The sequence below is a fragment of the Sycon ciliatum genome, chromosome 1 (assembly GCF_964019385.1).
Source record: "Sycon ciliatum chromosome 1, ocSycCili1.1, whole genome shotgun sequence".
In the NCBI taxonomy this organism is placed as follows: Eukaryota; Metazoa; Porifera; class Calcarea; order Leucosolenida; family Sycettidae; genus Sycon; species Sycon ciliatum.
Window position 1 is genome coordinate 49,552,385 of NC_088643.1, and position 14,515 is coordinate 49,566,899.

General features: G+C 45.6%; 1 protein-coding gene across 1 annotated transcript in view; it reads left to right on the forward strand.

The window, feature by feature from the left end:
* The first annotated feature begins 1,674 nt into the window (after positions 1-1,674).
* Positions 1,675-14,515, forward strand: part of LOC135830859 (uncharacterized) — a 23,959-nt gene continuing 11,118 nt past the window's right edge. The window contains exons 1-11 of the mRNA XM_065343065.1: positions 1,675-2,034; positions 2,493-2,888; positions 3,497-3,838; positions 6,570-6,878; positions 7,323-7,589; positions 8,223-8,522; positions 9,068-9,265; positions 10,161-10,384; positions 12,845-12,916; positions 13,662-13,745; positions 14,239-14,337. Of these exons, the coding sequence (XP_065199137.1) occupies positions 1,971-2,034; positions 2,493-2,888; positions 3,497-3,838; positions 6,570-6,878; positions 7,323-7,589; positions 8,223-8,522; positions 9,068-9,265; positions 10,161-10,384; positions 12,845-12,916; positions 13,662-13,745; positions 14,239-14,337 (2,355 nt within the window). The 5' untranslated portion in view covers positions 1,675-1,970. The remainder of the gene's footprint in view (positions 2,035-2,492; positions 2,889-3,496; positions 3,839-6,569; positions 6,879-7,322; positions 7,590-8,222; positions 8,523-9,067; positions 9,266-10,160; positions 10,385-12,844; positions 12,917-13,661; positions 13,746-14,238; positions 14,338-14,515) is intronic.

The window sequence follows — 14,515 nt, forward strand, 5'->3', positions numbered from 1 at the left end:
ACGTTCGGCAAGAAGCACGTGTTCCTAGTTGGAACAATCAACTTCATTATTTATTTTATTTATTTATTTCTGCACCTTGTAGCATGTCAAGACAGCCAATTGATTTGAGGAGAGGGTGAAACCAACCACGGAAGAAGGGCATAGTCATTGGATAGACTTTACCGCACACTTTACACGTACATGTACGTACAATGTAGGACATGTGCGACACCATCTGAGTGCATACATGTATGAAAGATGTAGTGCGCTAGCAGTGGGCGTGTTCTCTTGCTGGAATTGAGCGTGGCCTAGTGTAGTTCTAGTCAGCCATAGGCTCCTGACTCAGTGATTGCTTGTGCATGAAACTCCATCATGAGTAGAGTGATTACAGTATGGAGTGGGTGAATCATGCAATGCCATCAAGTGTAACTCCTCCACTCTTTTGCGCTCCCCTCTCTTTATTGCTTTTCCTGTTTGGCTCACTCTACCCAGAGAAGTTAAGGATCTGACCTCACTCCGCCCGTTTAAGATCCGTGCTGCCCCTTATTTACGACGACATAAATAGCTCATTATCCACATGTCCTTTGCGTCTCTGTGTTTTTCACTGTTTATATTTGACATTATCTTTCTTTACGGAGTTGTTGTGGCTGTTCATTTTGCTACTCTTTCTTTTTCCCTCCCCTAATTTTTTATTTATCGCAGTGGTTGGTAATCACCCACTCTCTTAACATTGGCCGGTGTTTCCACCGAGTCTTGAGATGTTGTAATAAAATAATATAACAAAATCATGGCCAAAAAGGAAGCAAAACCTAATAATTATTGTATTTTATCATCCTTCCAGACAAGCAAGTTATGGTCTCATTTATACGTCACGGGATTCCAGGAACTACATTTTATAGCCATTATGGCTTCATGACATAGAGCAATAATACAGAGTTTGTCTAACGTTGCATTGTAGCTTTACTCCTTTACTTAGACAAACTGATTGTTGAAACATGAACACAGCATGCAATGAGTCCAAGCAACATTACAGTAAACTACTAAAGCACCCCCCCCCCCCTCCCAGGACCCTCCATATCGAACCTGTGTCTTGATTATGTGGGACGTACATCATGTACATAGACCGCTGTGGGGTGTTAGGAGTGGAAAACACTGAATGGCAAATTACCTTGTGGGAGCTCCAGCCTGCTACAGAGAGGCGTGGTAATCCCTTGGAGGTGAGCTAAGTGCTGTCAGCACCTCCCTCCTGTAACACATCCCAGACCTCATACTGTGTCTTCAGTGCCAGTCCTAGCCACGGGCAACGCTGGGGGAACCTCTCCATGACACGCATCACCTCATGCAGCTTGCAATAGTTATTTCATTACCACATTATGGCTAATTGCGGCAATCTGGACCCTTCTGGACACAGCTGTGAATGGAGGTGGGGCGTCCAACAGTCGCGGTATGGCAACACCTGGCTGAATCTCGTGGAGCAGGTAACACCGCAGGGACATACCCCTAACTCCGACTCGTGACGATAGAGAGTCACGCAATAGTAAATCGCAATCAATTTACTTCTACAGTCCGTGACTACACGTATGAAACTAGGTTCCAACTATTAAGCACGCAGGCACTCCGGCATCGCAAGCGGTCGTCGCTGCGACACGAGTGGTACGAGGATGGCTGATACTTCGGATGAGTTCGTTCGCCTATCCGTCCGTCAAACCGAGAACGTGGCGTTGCTGCCGGATACGATTGTTCATTGCGGGTCGCGAGGAAATCGTCTCCGATGAAACATCAGTCCTTCTTCCGTTGTTGGCAGTTTCCAGGCATCGATGATAGTGTATGACCACTGCACTCCATAGCGACCGTGCGTGACGTGCTGGAGATCTCGAGAGACTTCACTGAGGGAGTTGTCGGACATTAATTTCGTCTTCTCGCAGAAGCGCCTCCGATCTTCTGAAGACGATTGGAGTAACAGCCCTTTCTGAGTGATGAAATAATTGAAAATGGCCTGGGTGGAAAAACATGAAATAGCTCGGGCAGTTGCCCTGTTGACATGTCTACTGTCAGGTGAGTGATTTCCGGAAACTTGCTTCTGGTGTGTAGATGTCTACACCTGGCCTGGACGAACTCTGTTTTTAGGTACTAGTATAGTACCAGTGCCGGCAACATCTTTGCGAACACGGCCTTCTTACTCCTACTGTCAGTACTGATCCTACTCCTCTTCTTTACCGGTAGTCTTATCTATGACACGAAAGCAAGAGTAAAATCTGCTCTTGATGACCCTGACAGTTCTAGTCATAATATCAGCTGACATTGTTCGCAGTATGATCACAGTGCTAGCTAGTGACCGCTTCGTGTGCGACGACGAGGCGTTCATGCCCTGCAACATTGTAACACAGTTTTGCCAGACTGTTTGTGTTACGACGAGCTGTTCCGCATTATGGTTTTATACATTGATGATTACTGAATACCAAGTAAACTTTCCATTTTGTCGCTCTTGTTCTTCCGCGATGATGGACTTGCAGGTGTGTTGGAAAAGGTCCACGCCGGGTCGTCCTGCTTCTGCACCGACACTGCGTCAACTAAACTCCAGGGTGCCAAGCTCCTCGAGCAGGACAGAAGCAGCGGGAATGCGTCGTCAGTGACGGATTTGTGCACCACGGACGAGCATTATGCTTGCGAGACAAGGTGTGCGCTGGCCGGATATCCTCTGCACGCCTTCGACCACCGCGGCCACTGCTTCTGCGCTTGGAACCTTGTGCGAGCCGAGAAGAATGCATCGGAGGGAAACGTCATTGCCTCTTTGGCTGTCTGTCGTCCGTGCAGCCAAGCCACTCGACCGCGGCACACAAGTTGTCATTGCGGCGCAAGTGTCGACTCTCTGTGGGTGTGCTTGGCAAGTTATGCATCGCTTTCTGTTGGTAAGTGGCTGCATCAGTGCTCAGGACGACAGGAGTAAGAGCTAGAGAGCTACAGTATTTTTTTACACGTAGAGTCTACTAGTGGCCAGTAGTTTAAAACAGGAATCATGTACCAATGTGTACTGGCAATGGCGGTACGCCTGTACAGCAGTGCATGGCATAAATATGAGCAGTATCCGTTGATTCTGAATTTCCCAATGTTCTCCTATAAGGCTATTTCGTCAGAGGGATACTAATATGCGTGCAGTAAAGTTTGGATCAAAGAACACAGTGACGCGAAGAACAATCATATCCGAAGCCAAATCAACACAGTCATGGTAGTGTGATCATGGCTCTCCAACCCGTGAAGTCATCAACATGTACACGACTGCAGTGTGATCATGGCTCTCCAAGCACTTGATCCTAGATAGATATCACATGACTGTTCCTTGCGCCGTACGCATAATGGAATTGCCAATGCTTGTGTATATGTCGGGGGGGGGGGGGGTACGCAACAGCAGACAGCTATTTGGAAGTAAACTAAACAGCTATTTCTTCTATACATTGGATATGCACTCTTACCGTTTCTATTTCCTGGCATTGTGCTTTTGTTGTGCTGGATTCTGCAGTGTCCCCAGCGGTTGCCTACCTGGGTTGCTACACGTATGACAAGCGTCACATCGGTAATCAGACTATACCGACAGCCCTCCTCGGAAGCGAAGTGGAGACGTTCACCTATTACGATGCACCGACACCGCTCCAGTCCACGGCGGTGTGTGCCGGATACTGCCGTGCACAGAACCCCAAATACACGTACGCCGCCATCGGCAACTATTGGCACTGCGTGTGCGGTACTGCCATCAACGAGCTGTTCAGAAGAAAGCTGGATAGTAAATGTGTTCCTTGCGATGGCGATCGGCAACTCAAGTGCGGCAGATCGAATTCCATGGCAGTCTACATGATTCTAACAGGTCAGACTCTCTACAGTTTCCTGCAATTTTACGTTTCATCAGATATTATTTTAGGTGTCTCGTACAGAGCAGTTTTGACAACTATTATTTTATTTTATCACTGCTAAACTAAAAGAGACTCTGCGGGGAGGTCCTGTATCTGCATCATGATTTTGAATCAATGGATGAAATAAAATTGCTGCTGATTGTAGGGAATGAAACTAAGCGCCAGGATTTTTGCAATCCACATCCCGAAGTCTCCACTAGCCTTTCATTGCATGCTCTGCAGGTGGATACAGGTGGAAGAAACTAAGCAGTACTAGTATCCTTAAACAACGTGTAGGTGATTTAAGCAGCAGTAGGTAGACTAAATAGTGGTGGTGACCTCCGCGATGATTCAAGTTAGTCAGTGAAGTGTCAGTCAGTGAGTCAGTGAGTCAGTCAAGTGTCAAGTCAGATCGGCGGGAAAAGCGCGAGCTCCAATGTGGGGAGCAACCCGGCAACTTTCTTCTAGTAGGTTGACAACACGGACAAACATAAAGACGTTAGTGATGATTCTCACACACATTCGAATTCAATCACAGTGGCAGGAAGAAAACAAGAAAGCCAAACCTATGCAAGCAGAAACAGTACATGTGCACAGTCAGGCTGTTAGGTAACTGTTTAGGACATCCATGCATGATTAGTTTGGTTCATTGTCGCCTTTTGTTATAGCAATGCGTATCACACTGATCACATCTCTACACTTTAATGCATAATTGTTGGACTTGTTATGTTTCTATGTGCATCAGAATCATCACTTCACACCTTATTCTGTGTTTGTTGTCTCTAATCTCAGTGACCTTCTGGTGCTTATTTCACCTAGTCATTGCTTAAAAAGATTATTGTACTGGTTACCGTATGGCGCACTCGATTATAAGTCGCACTCCCACTTCCAGGTTTGAGCCATATTGTTTTAATACGCTGACATTAGTAGGAAGTCACACTCGATTGTAAGTCGCACCCCCCTTCTTCGGCCTTGAAGTTCAGTGTAAAAAGGTGCGACTTATATTCGGGGAAATACGGTAGTTTCTTGTGCAGCCTGTATCCATCTTTTAAACTAAAGAGAAGGCAATGAAAATATTAGTAGAAATCTTGGGTTGTTCCTTGTGGCTTTTTTTCTTTCTAATTCTTAGCCTCATTGCCTTTTCGTGAATTTCGCCTCGATGAAAGTTGCTCTAAAATTGTGGCCATGCGTGAGTGTCCCTTGTCCAAGCCCTGGTGGTGGCAGCCAATTTTTTCTTCAGCATTTGTTCCCAATTTCAAACCCCTGAAACTTATGAAAACTTTGCAAATTTACAATGATGAGTGTGCGTGCATTTGTCTGTGTGTATATGTGCATATGTGTTGATAAATATGGTGGTAAAGACACACCTGGCAATATGGCGGTAAACACACGCCTGCCCACACACGCTCTCTACAGTGCATTTCAAAACTATAGACGCGTAGTGTTTTGCAAAATTCGATGGGATTTATTTAAATATTTTTAGTTTTTTCTCCAGATTCCGTCTCTGCATCGCTTCACAATTCTGGCTATATACTTTGTTTTCGCTACAATTGAAGTTTATTTTTAGGCCAGGTTTTCCGGTTTTACATGTAATTTCTGTTTTGAAGGGTTTGACCAGTTTGTTTTAAGGGTTTGACCAGTTTGTTTAGGATTTTTGCTCCTGCTGAGACAGTGCTGCCAGACCATCGCGGGTGCATTTTTGTACGGGTCCTGGTAGCCTCGTGGTTTCGATCCGTGATTTCCAGTACAAGTGTGGGGCATTCGAATCCCATCACGCCTCCTGCCTTTTTTTCTCTTCTTTTCTGCATGTTTTGGATCTTGTTGGGTGAAATACAGTAGAGATGATAATTATATTTTCTCTTTTTGATTTGATTTGAGCCTCCCTGTTCCCTTCGCCTGACACAACGAGTGACAGTGGTTTCACTCACGCCAGTTGCAAGGTGAGTTCGACGACGAGGATTTCGGATACTCAAGCGTCAATCAAAATCCAGCTCTTGTTCGAAGAAACAATGAACACGACTAATCATATCTTTCTCGGCATCACTGAGATTCTTACGGGCCTTGGAAGCCATTACAGTCAGGCACTCAGAAAATGCAAACAAGAAGAAGATTCATTTGAGACTTTCATTTCTTTTGAGACTTTCCCCACACCTTTTCATTTGCGACTTTGCGTGTTTTGCATCTTTTGTATTTCCCGCGGCGACGAAGAAAAACCTGAAAAACACATCTGAAAACCAGAAAACACTCATGCAAAACTCACGGCTGTCGTGCGCTACAGTACGTACGGCTCGTACGTATGAGTTCACGCGTCTATAGTTTTGAAATGGACTGTAAGCTGCAAAGTTCTAGCACAGAGCTCTCCTTCTCACCATATGTGTGTTTGTATAAAGTGCAAGTTGCTACTAGTATGTCTAACATAGCTTGTTCGCTATCATCGCTTCAGCGAGGGGCAGAAGTATGAGTACGAGTGTGTGTTTCTGTGCCTGCATGCGTGTGTGCATGTGTTTGTGTTTGTACTTGCGCATGTGTGTGTGTGCATGTGTGTGTGTGTGTGTGTGTGTGTGTTTGTGTGTGTGTGTGTGTGTGTGTGTGTGTGTGTGTTTGTGTGTGTGTGTGTGTGTGTGTGTGTGTGTGTGTGTGTGTGTGTGTGTGTGTGTGTGTGTGTGCATGTACGCGTTTGCACTTGTGCGCTCCGTCCACGAACAGCCAGAATCACTGCAGAGCTGAACGGTGTGGCCCTGCCGGAGCACAGCACCCTGCGACCTGGGCAGATGGTGACGATGTCATGCCGTGTGGCCGAGACTCTGCATAGCCAGGGCATTGCAATGGCATTCAGCTGGAACTGTAGTGATGGTGACAGCATGAACACTACCACGAACACATCGGGCAGTCTGAATGTCACTCTGGATGATGAGTGGCAGCAGCTAATCTGCACATGTTTTGTGGATATCAGCCAACCCTACAGCGGGCCCAGCTCATTTGCCATCACACAGTTCTCACTGTATGTGGAAGAAGGTAGGAGCGCCACAGCTGACCAAGTTGTATGTGTGTTATCTGTGCTTGTGCGAATTGTTCTATACCTGAATGGTGGGTGACAGTATGGTCGAGTCCTCAGGGGATGATGCCTGCAATGTACGTTGGTCCTGTCAGGGTTGTAGCAACCAGTATGGTTGGTCCCGATGCAGACTTTGACTGAACCACTATTTCCGTCAACAAACCACATCTTGATTGTGAAGGGGGACTCAAAAATAGTGGAACAAGTTGTGAATTGCTTGTCTATGGGCCATATTGCCAAGTAACGTTGTCCAGAGTGGTCTCAAGTGTGTGCTACATGTATGTGTCGGATGGACTAACTGATCTAAGGACTTATCGACCCATTGCTAGTCAACAATGAACTTGCCGTAAGCAGATGTATATTAGGCACAACAACGTTTCAAGTGTATCCTTTGCCTTCTTCAGCCAACACAACACAGCTGTCGTCAACGGTTGGTGACGTGGTGACAGCATTCTGTGACGTCACACCCTGCCTAGGTGGTTCACCTGTCTGGCAACCAGAAATGTTGCAGTATCAGCTGCAGTCATCGGCGATGGCCGGAATCCTCCTGGAATCGTCTGGACTGACGAATATGACGTTTGTGGCTTCAAAGTCAATGAACAATACTGCTTTCCAGTGTATCTGTGATGTGGACGACATTGTTCTCGGGAAATTCTCTTTGTCGGTGAAAGGTTTGTATTACTTTGAAGTTCATGTATATCATTTGTGGAAGTCATACAATGCTGTGTTGATTGCCTAGCCGGCCTACAGCAACATGTCTATGTACAACAGCATTAATTTTGGTTATGCAATCAGTTCAAGGTAGAGTAAAACCTGCGACCTGGTTTTAGCGACCATGCTGCATACAGTGACCGAACCTAGCCAACAGTGCTATCCTGGCTGACATGCTTGACTGCAACAGGGTTGGACCGTGCTCAGATTCAGAAGCAAGTGCATGCAGTCAACAGAAGTGACAAGTCATTAGTGCCAGTGCAGGGTGCACTACGTGCACTTGAGTGAGACGTGAAACTCATGGGCGCCTTGCCTGCACACAAGTGTTCCATGCTTCACACACCCGTGTCAATATGAGTACAATCATGAAAGTGCATGTTCATGGACATAACTGTATGTACACGATCCGATCTACTGCGAATGTATAGGACCTGGTTCTAAAGACCACATGGCTTTAACGACTGTTTTTGCTTGCACCACGGGGGTGGTCACTTTAAAATCAGGTTTTACTGTTTAAGAATGTGACAGAACAGGGACTCCGGTTTTGTTGTGCAGAATATTGATGGTTTCATGTGTGCTTTGTGCTTCCACAGAGTTCCCTGGCAGTCTGTACATTGACACGCCGGAGCTGCCTCACATTGTACCTTCAGGTAGTACAGTCGCACTGCTATGCAAGGCTAATTCGTCATTGGCATCAGGACTCACCATTGCGTGGCACTGGTATTCGCCAGCTAACAGCGATTCTCCGTCAGCGAAACAAGTCAAACATGCCGTGCATGATCCCATGCTGCGTTTGATCAACGTCAGCGAGCGGGACACCGGTCTGTACACCTGCCGAGCCAAGAGCAATGGTGTGGTTGTCCTGCGTACGCATGTGCCCTTACAAGTGGAAGGTATCGGAGCACTTTATCTCATGCTAAGCACTGCCTGATACTACTACAGTACATGCTTGCAAGACTCTGCTTGTTTGTGAAAGGACATCTTTTAAAAGCTAATACTATCATACCCTGAACCTCCACTGGTGGGCAGCCACCCAGTTGAGAAGGTTCTCGTCTGCATGTTTGCTAAGAGTAGAAGTAGCAGAACTAGTGACGGTGTCCCCAGTATTTCTCCACATGATACCGCAATGCCTCTTTACTGGTCTGTTTTAGCTGTTCAATCTAGTCATGGATGTGGCAGCATCTCAGGGGACTTTGGGCAGTTCAATAGCGGCACAATCATTTGCCGGTGAAGGTGATGGTACTTGTGGTCTTAGAGTGCATAGGTCACGAGTTAAAGATATGTGCTTGATGCTATGGTACTTGTGGTCTCTGAGTGCCGATAGGTCACGAGTTAAAGAGATCAGTGCTTGATGCTAACACGGTCAGTGTAGTTTGTGTAGTAATCCATCACTTCTACTGCCGGGTTGTGTGAACGTCTTGTCTTATTCTTTCTTCAGGCAAAGTAACCACCCGTGGCCACTCAACATCTGACGCTGCACTTCCAACGTTCCCCGTTGAAACCCAACGGGACGGGGAAAAGGAATCATACTTTGAAGGAAACAACCTCGTCTACATGTTGGTTATTGCTGGGTTGGTTTTCGTTATGTGCTCTATCGTGATGCTTGTCATTACAACTCGACTCCGCCGGGCTCGGGGTAAGGTCATAGTATTTTTGAACACTTCTAGTGCAAAGCCCCAGTCGAACTACAGACTATAAAATATCAGTCTTTCTTGGAACTAGACTAGAGTGCTTAAGACGAATGCCTTTAGAATAGAACTCAGATGGTGAGCCAAGGAAAAAAATTGTAACATGGAAATTGCCTTCCCCTCTTTGGAATTAGCACTAATATCCATGAACCTTCCAAGTTGGAAGGCCGTTGGTTAGCGCTATCGAGCAGTGCTCAAGCTGACTTTCATGCCGTGGAATGTCTCAGTACTCCTTGTCAGTTTTGTGCTAGATTGTGCACGTCTGACTGTTCAAAATCTGGTTTAGTTGGTGGACTCGATCGCATAACTGTTACTTGTGCCCACAATTTCCATGTCTTTAGAATAGAAATGAATAATATTGGTGCACAGCCATCACCACACAACGTCGAAGTCTCAAAAGGTTTAGCCAGAACATGGCAAGAAAATTGATTTTGGTGAAACCATTTGCGTCTTCGATGTTCTCCACGTCTCCTCTTGACGAATGTCTTTCTGAAAGTTTAGCGAAAAACCCACCACGTATTTTCCAGGCCCGCAGATGCTTGGCAGCTGTGGATCTATGTCTGCTTTGAATTGTGCACGATGCCATGCTATTTTGTGTTGTAAGGATGTAAACAAATAGGCAGAGAGAGAGAGAGAGTGTGTGTATGTGTGTGTGTCTGTGGGGGTGGGGGTGGACAAAGAGGAGGGAGGAGGAGGATGGAGGGAAAGTAGGAGAAGAAACATGCAATGTTATATATGCTTTCCGGCAATCCACTCACACATAATATCAAACCCCACATCAGCTGTCATTCTAAGTCTTGTCCTGTTTTGCTGTCATCAATCAACTGTCAATATCAATTTTAGCTGCTCGGCTGCGCAGAGCTGAAGAGGAGACTGATGACGATGACTCGGTGAGTGTTGATGAAGTTGGCATACACCATAACAATGAGACTACAAATGAAGCTGAACGACAGTTGCAAGACAATGCGCCCACCTCCGAACAGTCACCATCGGCTCACTTTGGTTCCCTTTCCCAACGAAACATGGAAAACGCAAGCAACGCTCCAAACCAAGCTAGGAGAAGTGTGGTAAGGGAGTGGATCGTTTTCGTGGATTGCGGATTGGAATTCTTGAAAACTAATATGTCTGTGCTTGTGTTATCCCCGATTTTACTAAGTTTGTGATGCATCCGGAGCCATGATTTCACATGCTTCTTTGTAGGTACTGGCAAAGGTAAATGGAGTCCCACGAACTATTACCACCTGGGTCAACGGTCGATATGGTTAGGCCATTTTCGTTGCGATGGGAGGTGTAAAATCTGCGCTTCAAGTGATCCAGTAACTTACACGTAGTCTGTAGAACTATCTTTATTCTCTATGGCAAGCATTTTAGAAGCAACTGCACCAGATCGATTCGAAACTGTTGATGGGCTCCATTGGTCCTCATTGATTCTTTCGTATACATGTACAGTCAACTTCGCCAATAACGGCATTCGGCGGGGCATCAGAAAAATGTCCTTATTCGCGAAGTGTCCTTATAACCGAAGTCCCATTTGAATGTATGTGAACCCATATTTTGTATAGTATGACATGCATATCAAAATCAAGCTCTTTTCTTGCTCTATGTCAATGTGTACTTTATTTTCATATTGCAGTTGAAAGGAACTAAAAATTCAATATGCAAGGGAAATCAATTGAAAAATATGGCTTTTTGAGCCATCTACAGGGCCAGAGATACATGTACATGTACATGTATGTACATGTACATGTACATGTACATGTATGTACATGTACATGTACATGTATGATGATTACTATTGATTACTGTACAATCATGTACAACTACATGTACATTGTATACATATAGGTGTGCTGGTAAACCCAACAATTTTGAAGCCAACATAAAAAAGGAAGAAAAAGCCCCCCCCCCCCCTTGGCTGCATTTTCTTGCATGTGTGCAATAAATAATATCCATCACCAGTGCACCATAGGTTCTGGTACTTCTGCACGACAGGTACATGTACTTGACTGACAGGTACTTGAAATAGCTGTCAAAAGCCCAGAAAGTCGTTATTCAAGCAGTGAATATGACCACGGGGCACTAAAAGCATGTCGCTATACGCGAATTGTCGTTATTCAGATAGTCGTTATATCCGAAGTTAAATGTATACAGTTAGATGGGACTTTGCTCTGGGCATGGAAATTCGGTCGTTTTTCGCGAATTGTCGTTATATCCGCAGTCGTTATTAGCGAAGTTGACTGTACAGTAAAACCTGTAACTAACGACCACCGTGACTAGCGACCGGCCTGGTACTACCGACCACTTTGTCAGGCACGGACGGTCTCACATTCAAAATGCACTGTGACTAGCGACTACTTGCTGAACGCGACCAGCGACCGCCTTTTCTTGTCCCAATGTCGAATTTTGACCCGTAACTAGCGACCGCGATGTAGCAAATCAAACATTGCTTGAAGCTCCTTCTCGAAATTTTGATGATTTTCCATGGTCGTTTCGATACTACAGCTGGACAAATGAGCGCAGTCTCATTTTTACTGTGGAATCAGTGTGGACTGCACTACACCTGTCATAATTTCAAGTGCTTTCAAGAACAAACATGATAGGAAACGTCTTGGAGAGCGCATCCAAAGCGCTCTTTGATCGATGTAATTGTTACTACTCGAAGGAGAAACTAAGACTGAGCGGCTCTCTGTCGAAGTGCAATCACACAGCTCAGTCACCAGGTCACACTGACAGTCTGTGCTGGCTAGCTCGCATGCTACGGCACTCACCTGTACGGAACACAGGCCAGGATACGATGGCGGATAATAGTCTACAGTGAAGGTGCGAAAACTCGCAACATCGCCGCATCACGTACTGGTACACACCAGTACAGTTTTCGCTACATCCAAGTCGCGGAGCGACTGAGTTTCCACTGTAGATCTACACACTGATACCAGTTGCCAGTGCAGTCGCACACAGCTACAGATGAGGATGGAGTCGATAGTGACTAGTCCACTGCCTGGCCAGGCCAGCGCTGCTCTGGAAACCCAGTGAGTCGACATACGTGTCAAAAGGTCGTCTCGCTTCCGGTGTATAAAAAACTTGATTTTCTCTCTCTCCAAGTGTTGTATGATCTGAAAGAAGAATGTCAGTGCGCAAGTGGTGGGGGATTGTATTATCTGCATTTTGACATACATATCATATAATGGGATCCATTATATGGTCACGCGGTGCAAACCTCTAACTAAAGACCACCTGCCACTAACGACCACTTTTCCGGGCACCAAGGGGTGGTCGTTAGTTACAGGTTTTACTGTATATAAGAGCTGTGGAAATTCAAAAGTCTAAGGTATGCTTACGGTGCACTGGTCGTTTTACGGGTTAAACACTTTCACACTGTGATATGACCAAAAGTATGTTCATTATGCTGTCGTGTTTGTATGAAGTGAGTATTGGTGGAATGTATATAACTATTGTCCTGTGATTCTGTGATTCTGTGATTCTGTGATTCTGTGATTCTGTGAACCATTGTCAATACACACTTACAGGGTACTGGACAGTACGACAGCATTTCCAAGGATTCCTCTTTCTGCATTTCACCAATGCCAAGCAGCATACAGGTACGTGATGGGTTGAGAACTCAGGTGATTTCAAATGCTGTTCGAATATTATATGTATAATAACCGCCTTAGATGTGCATTGTGTATGGCCTAGAGTGCATAAAACAAGAGTATGCAACTATGGTTATGGGTCAGTGCGCGGTGCGCTGCCTTCATTACGTAACTTGCCTCCATCACGCTCTGAAAGCATGCACTCAAACCCACAATTTCTCGTACGAGCCCATCCGCTTTCGCTCAATTCGTTCCAGTACCTAAGCAATCCCTAAATTTTGGCGCGGGAACTTCAGTACTGTACGAAAGTGCATTTGAAACCAGAGGGAAAGTGCGATGTTAGATTTTCCGCATTGCGCGGGCTGCAGCTGAATGATGTAATGAAGGCAGCGCGCCGCGCATCTGGCCCATGAAAAAGAGACCACAGTTGCATACTCTTGTTTATGGACTCTTGGTATGACCAGTAAGAAGTACTTGAGTTGTCGAAACACACGTTCACTAGACTGGATCAGTGTGGTTTGTTTAGCCAGTCAAACCGAGCTCTGCTGATGAAATCCAACAAGGTTGAAGCAGCTAGCGTTAACCGTCCTGAGATCGAGTGTACAATGGGGTGCTTGGACGTTGATTACTCCAATGCAGCTGGTATCAGTACTTGTGTGAAACATTTCTACATGTGAGACTGCATGGGGAAAGTAGTACCATGTTGTGGTCTTGAGGTAAGCAGATTTTCTGTTTGCTCTTCGTGCTGAATCAGTTTCAGATTGGTCGACTGGAAGACCGCTCGTCACTGCCGCACACATACAGCTCCGTACCGGTGGACAGCGACAGCGGCAGTAAAGTACGCCGCACAATCTACCTTTAGCATACATGTACTGCAATAGTGCCGCTTGTTATCTGGATATTTGCCTTGCATGGTTCCGGGGTTCTTAGCTGACAATTCTGTGAAGCATTTCGAAAGCGCCTAATCTGCACATATGCATATGCTCTTTTCTCTCACTATGTGTTCCTCTTTGGTGCGGCTAATTGCACAGCTCTAGTATTGTATGGCACATATTCTTCCCTCGAAATTGCTCTTTTGTTTGTATTCTTCTGAACATGCTGTGTTGTGAGGTGAAGCCATCGGTGGTGACATCAGTGGTGACTTAAATCGCACTGCTCCTTTCTGATTTCGTATTTCGTATTTGTTTGCTTTTGGAAGATAATTCTGAACAATTTAAAATTCCAGTGCATTACCAATATCCATGTACTCTGGTATCTATAACCCTACAATCGTCTCAGTCTGTTTGAGGATCCTGTGACTTAGCAGTGACCTTTCCTGGCCTCTGTTCCAGAACCGTGTGATTGGCCGGAGTTCGAGGTTGACATCTCAGTCCTCGTCAACAACTAGCAGCATAAATCACGAATACGATCATCTACGCTACACGAACCTTGTAAGCTTGGTGTTGCAAGTCCTGCCTCTGCCGGTATACATGCTTTTCTCAACACATGTATGTTACTGTGTTTTAAGAATAATTTGAGTCAGCCATGTATCCTACCTGATGTTGCTTGCGTTCATTGTCTGTCGGGGAATTCCAGGATAGAAAAACATGCCTCAGAATGGCCCAGTTA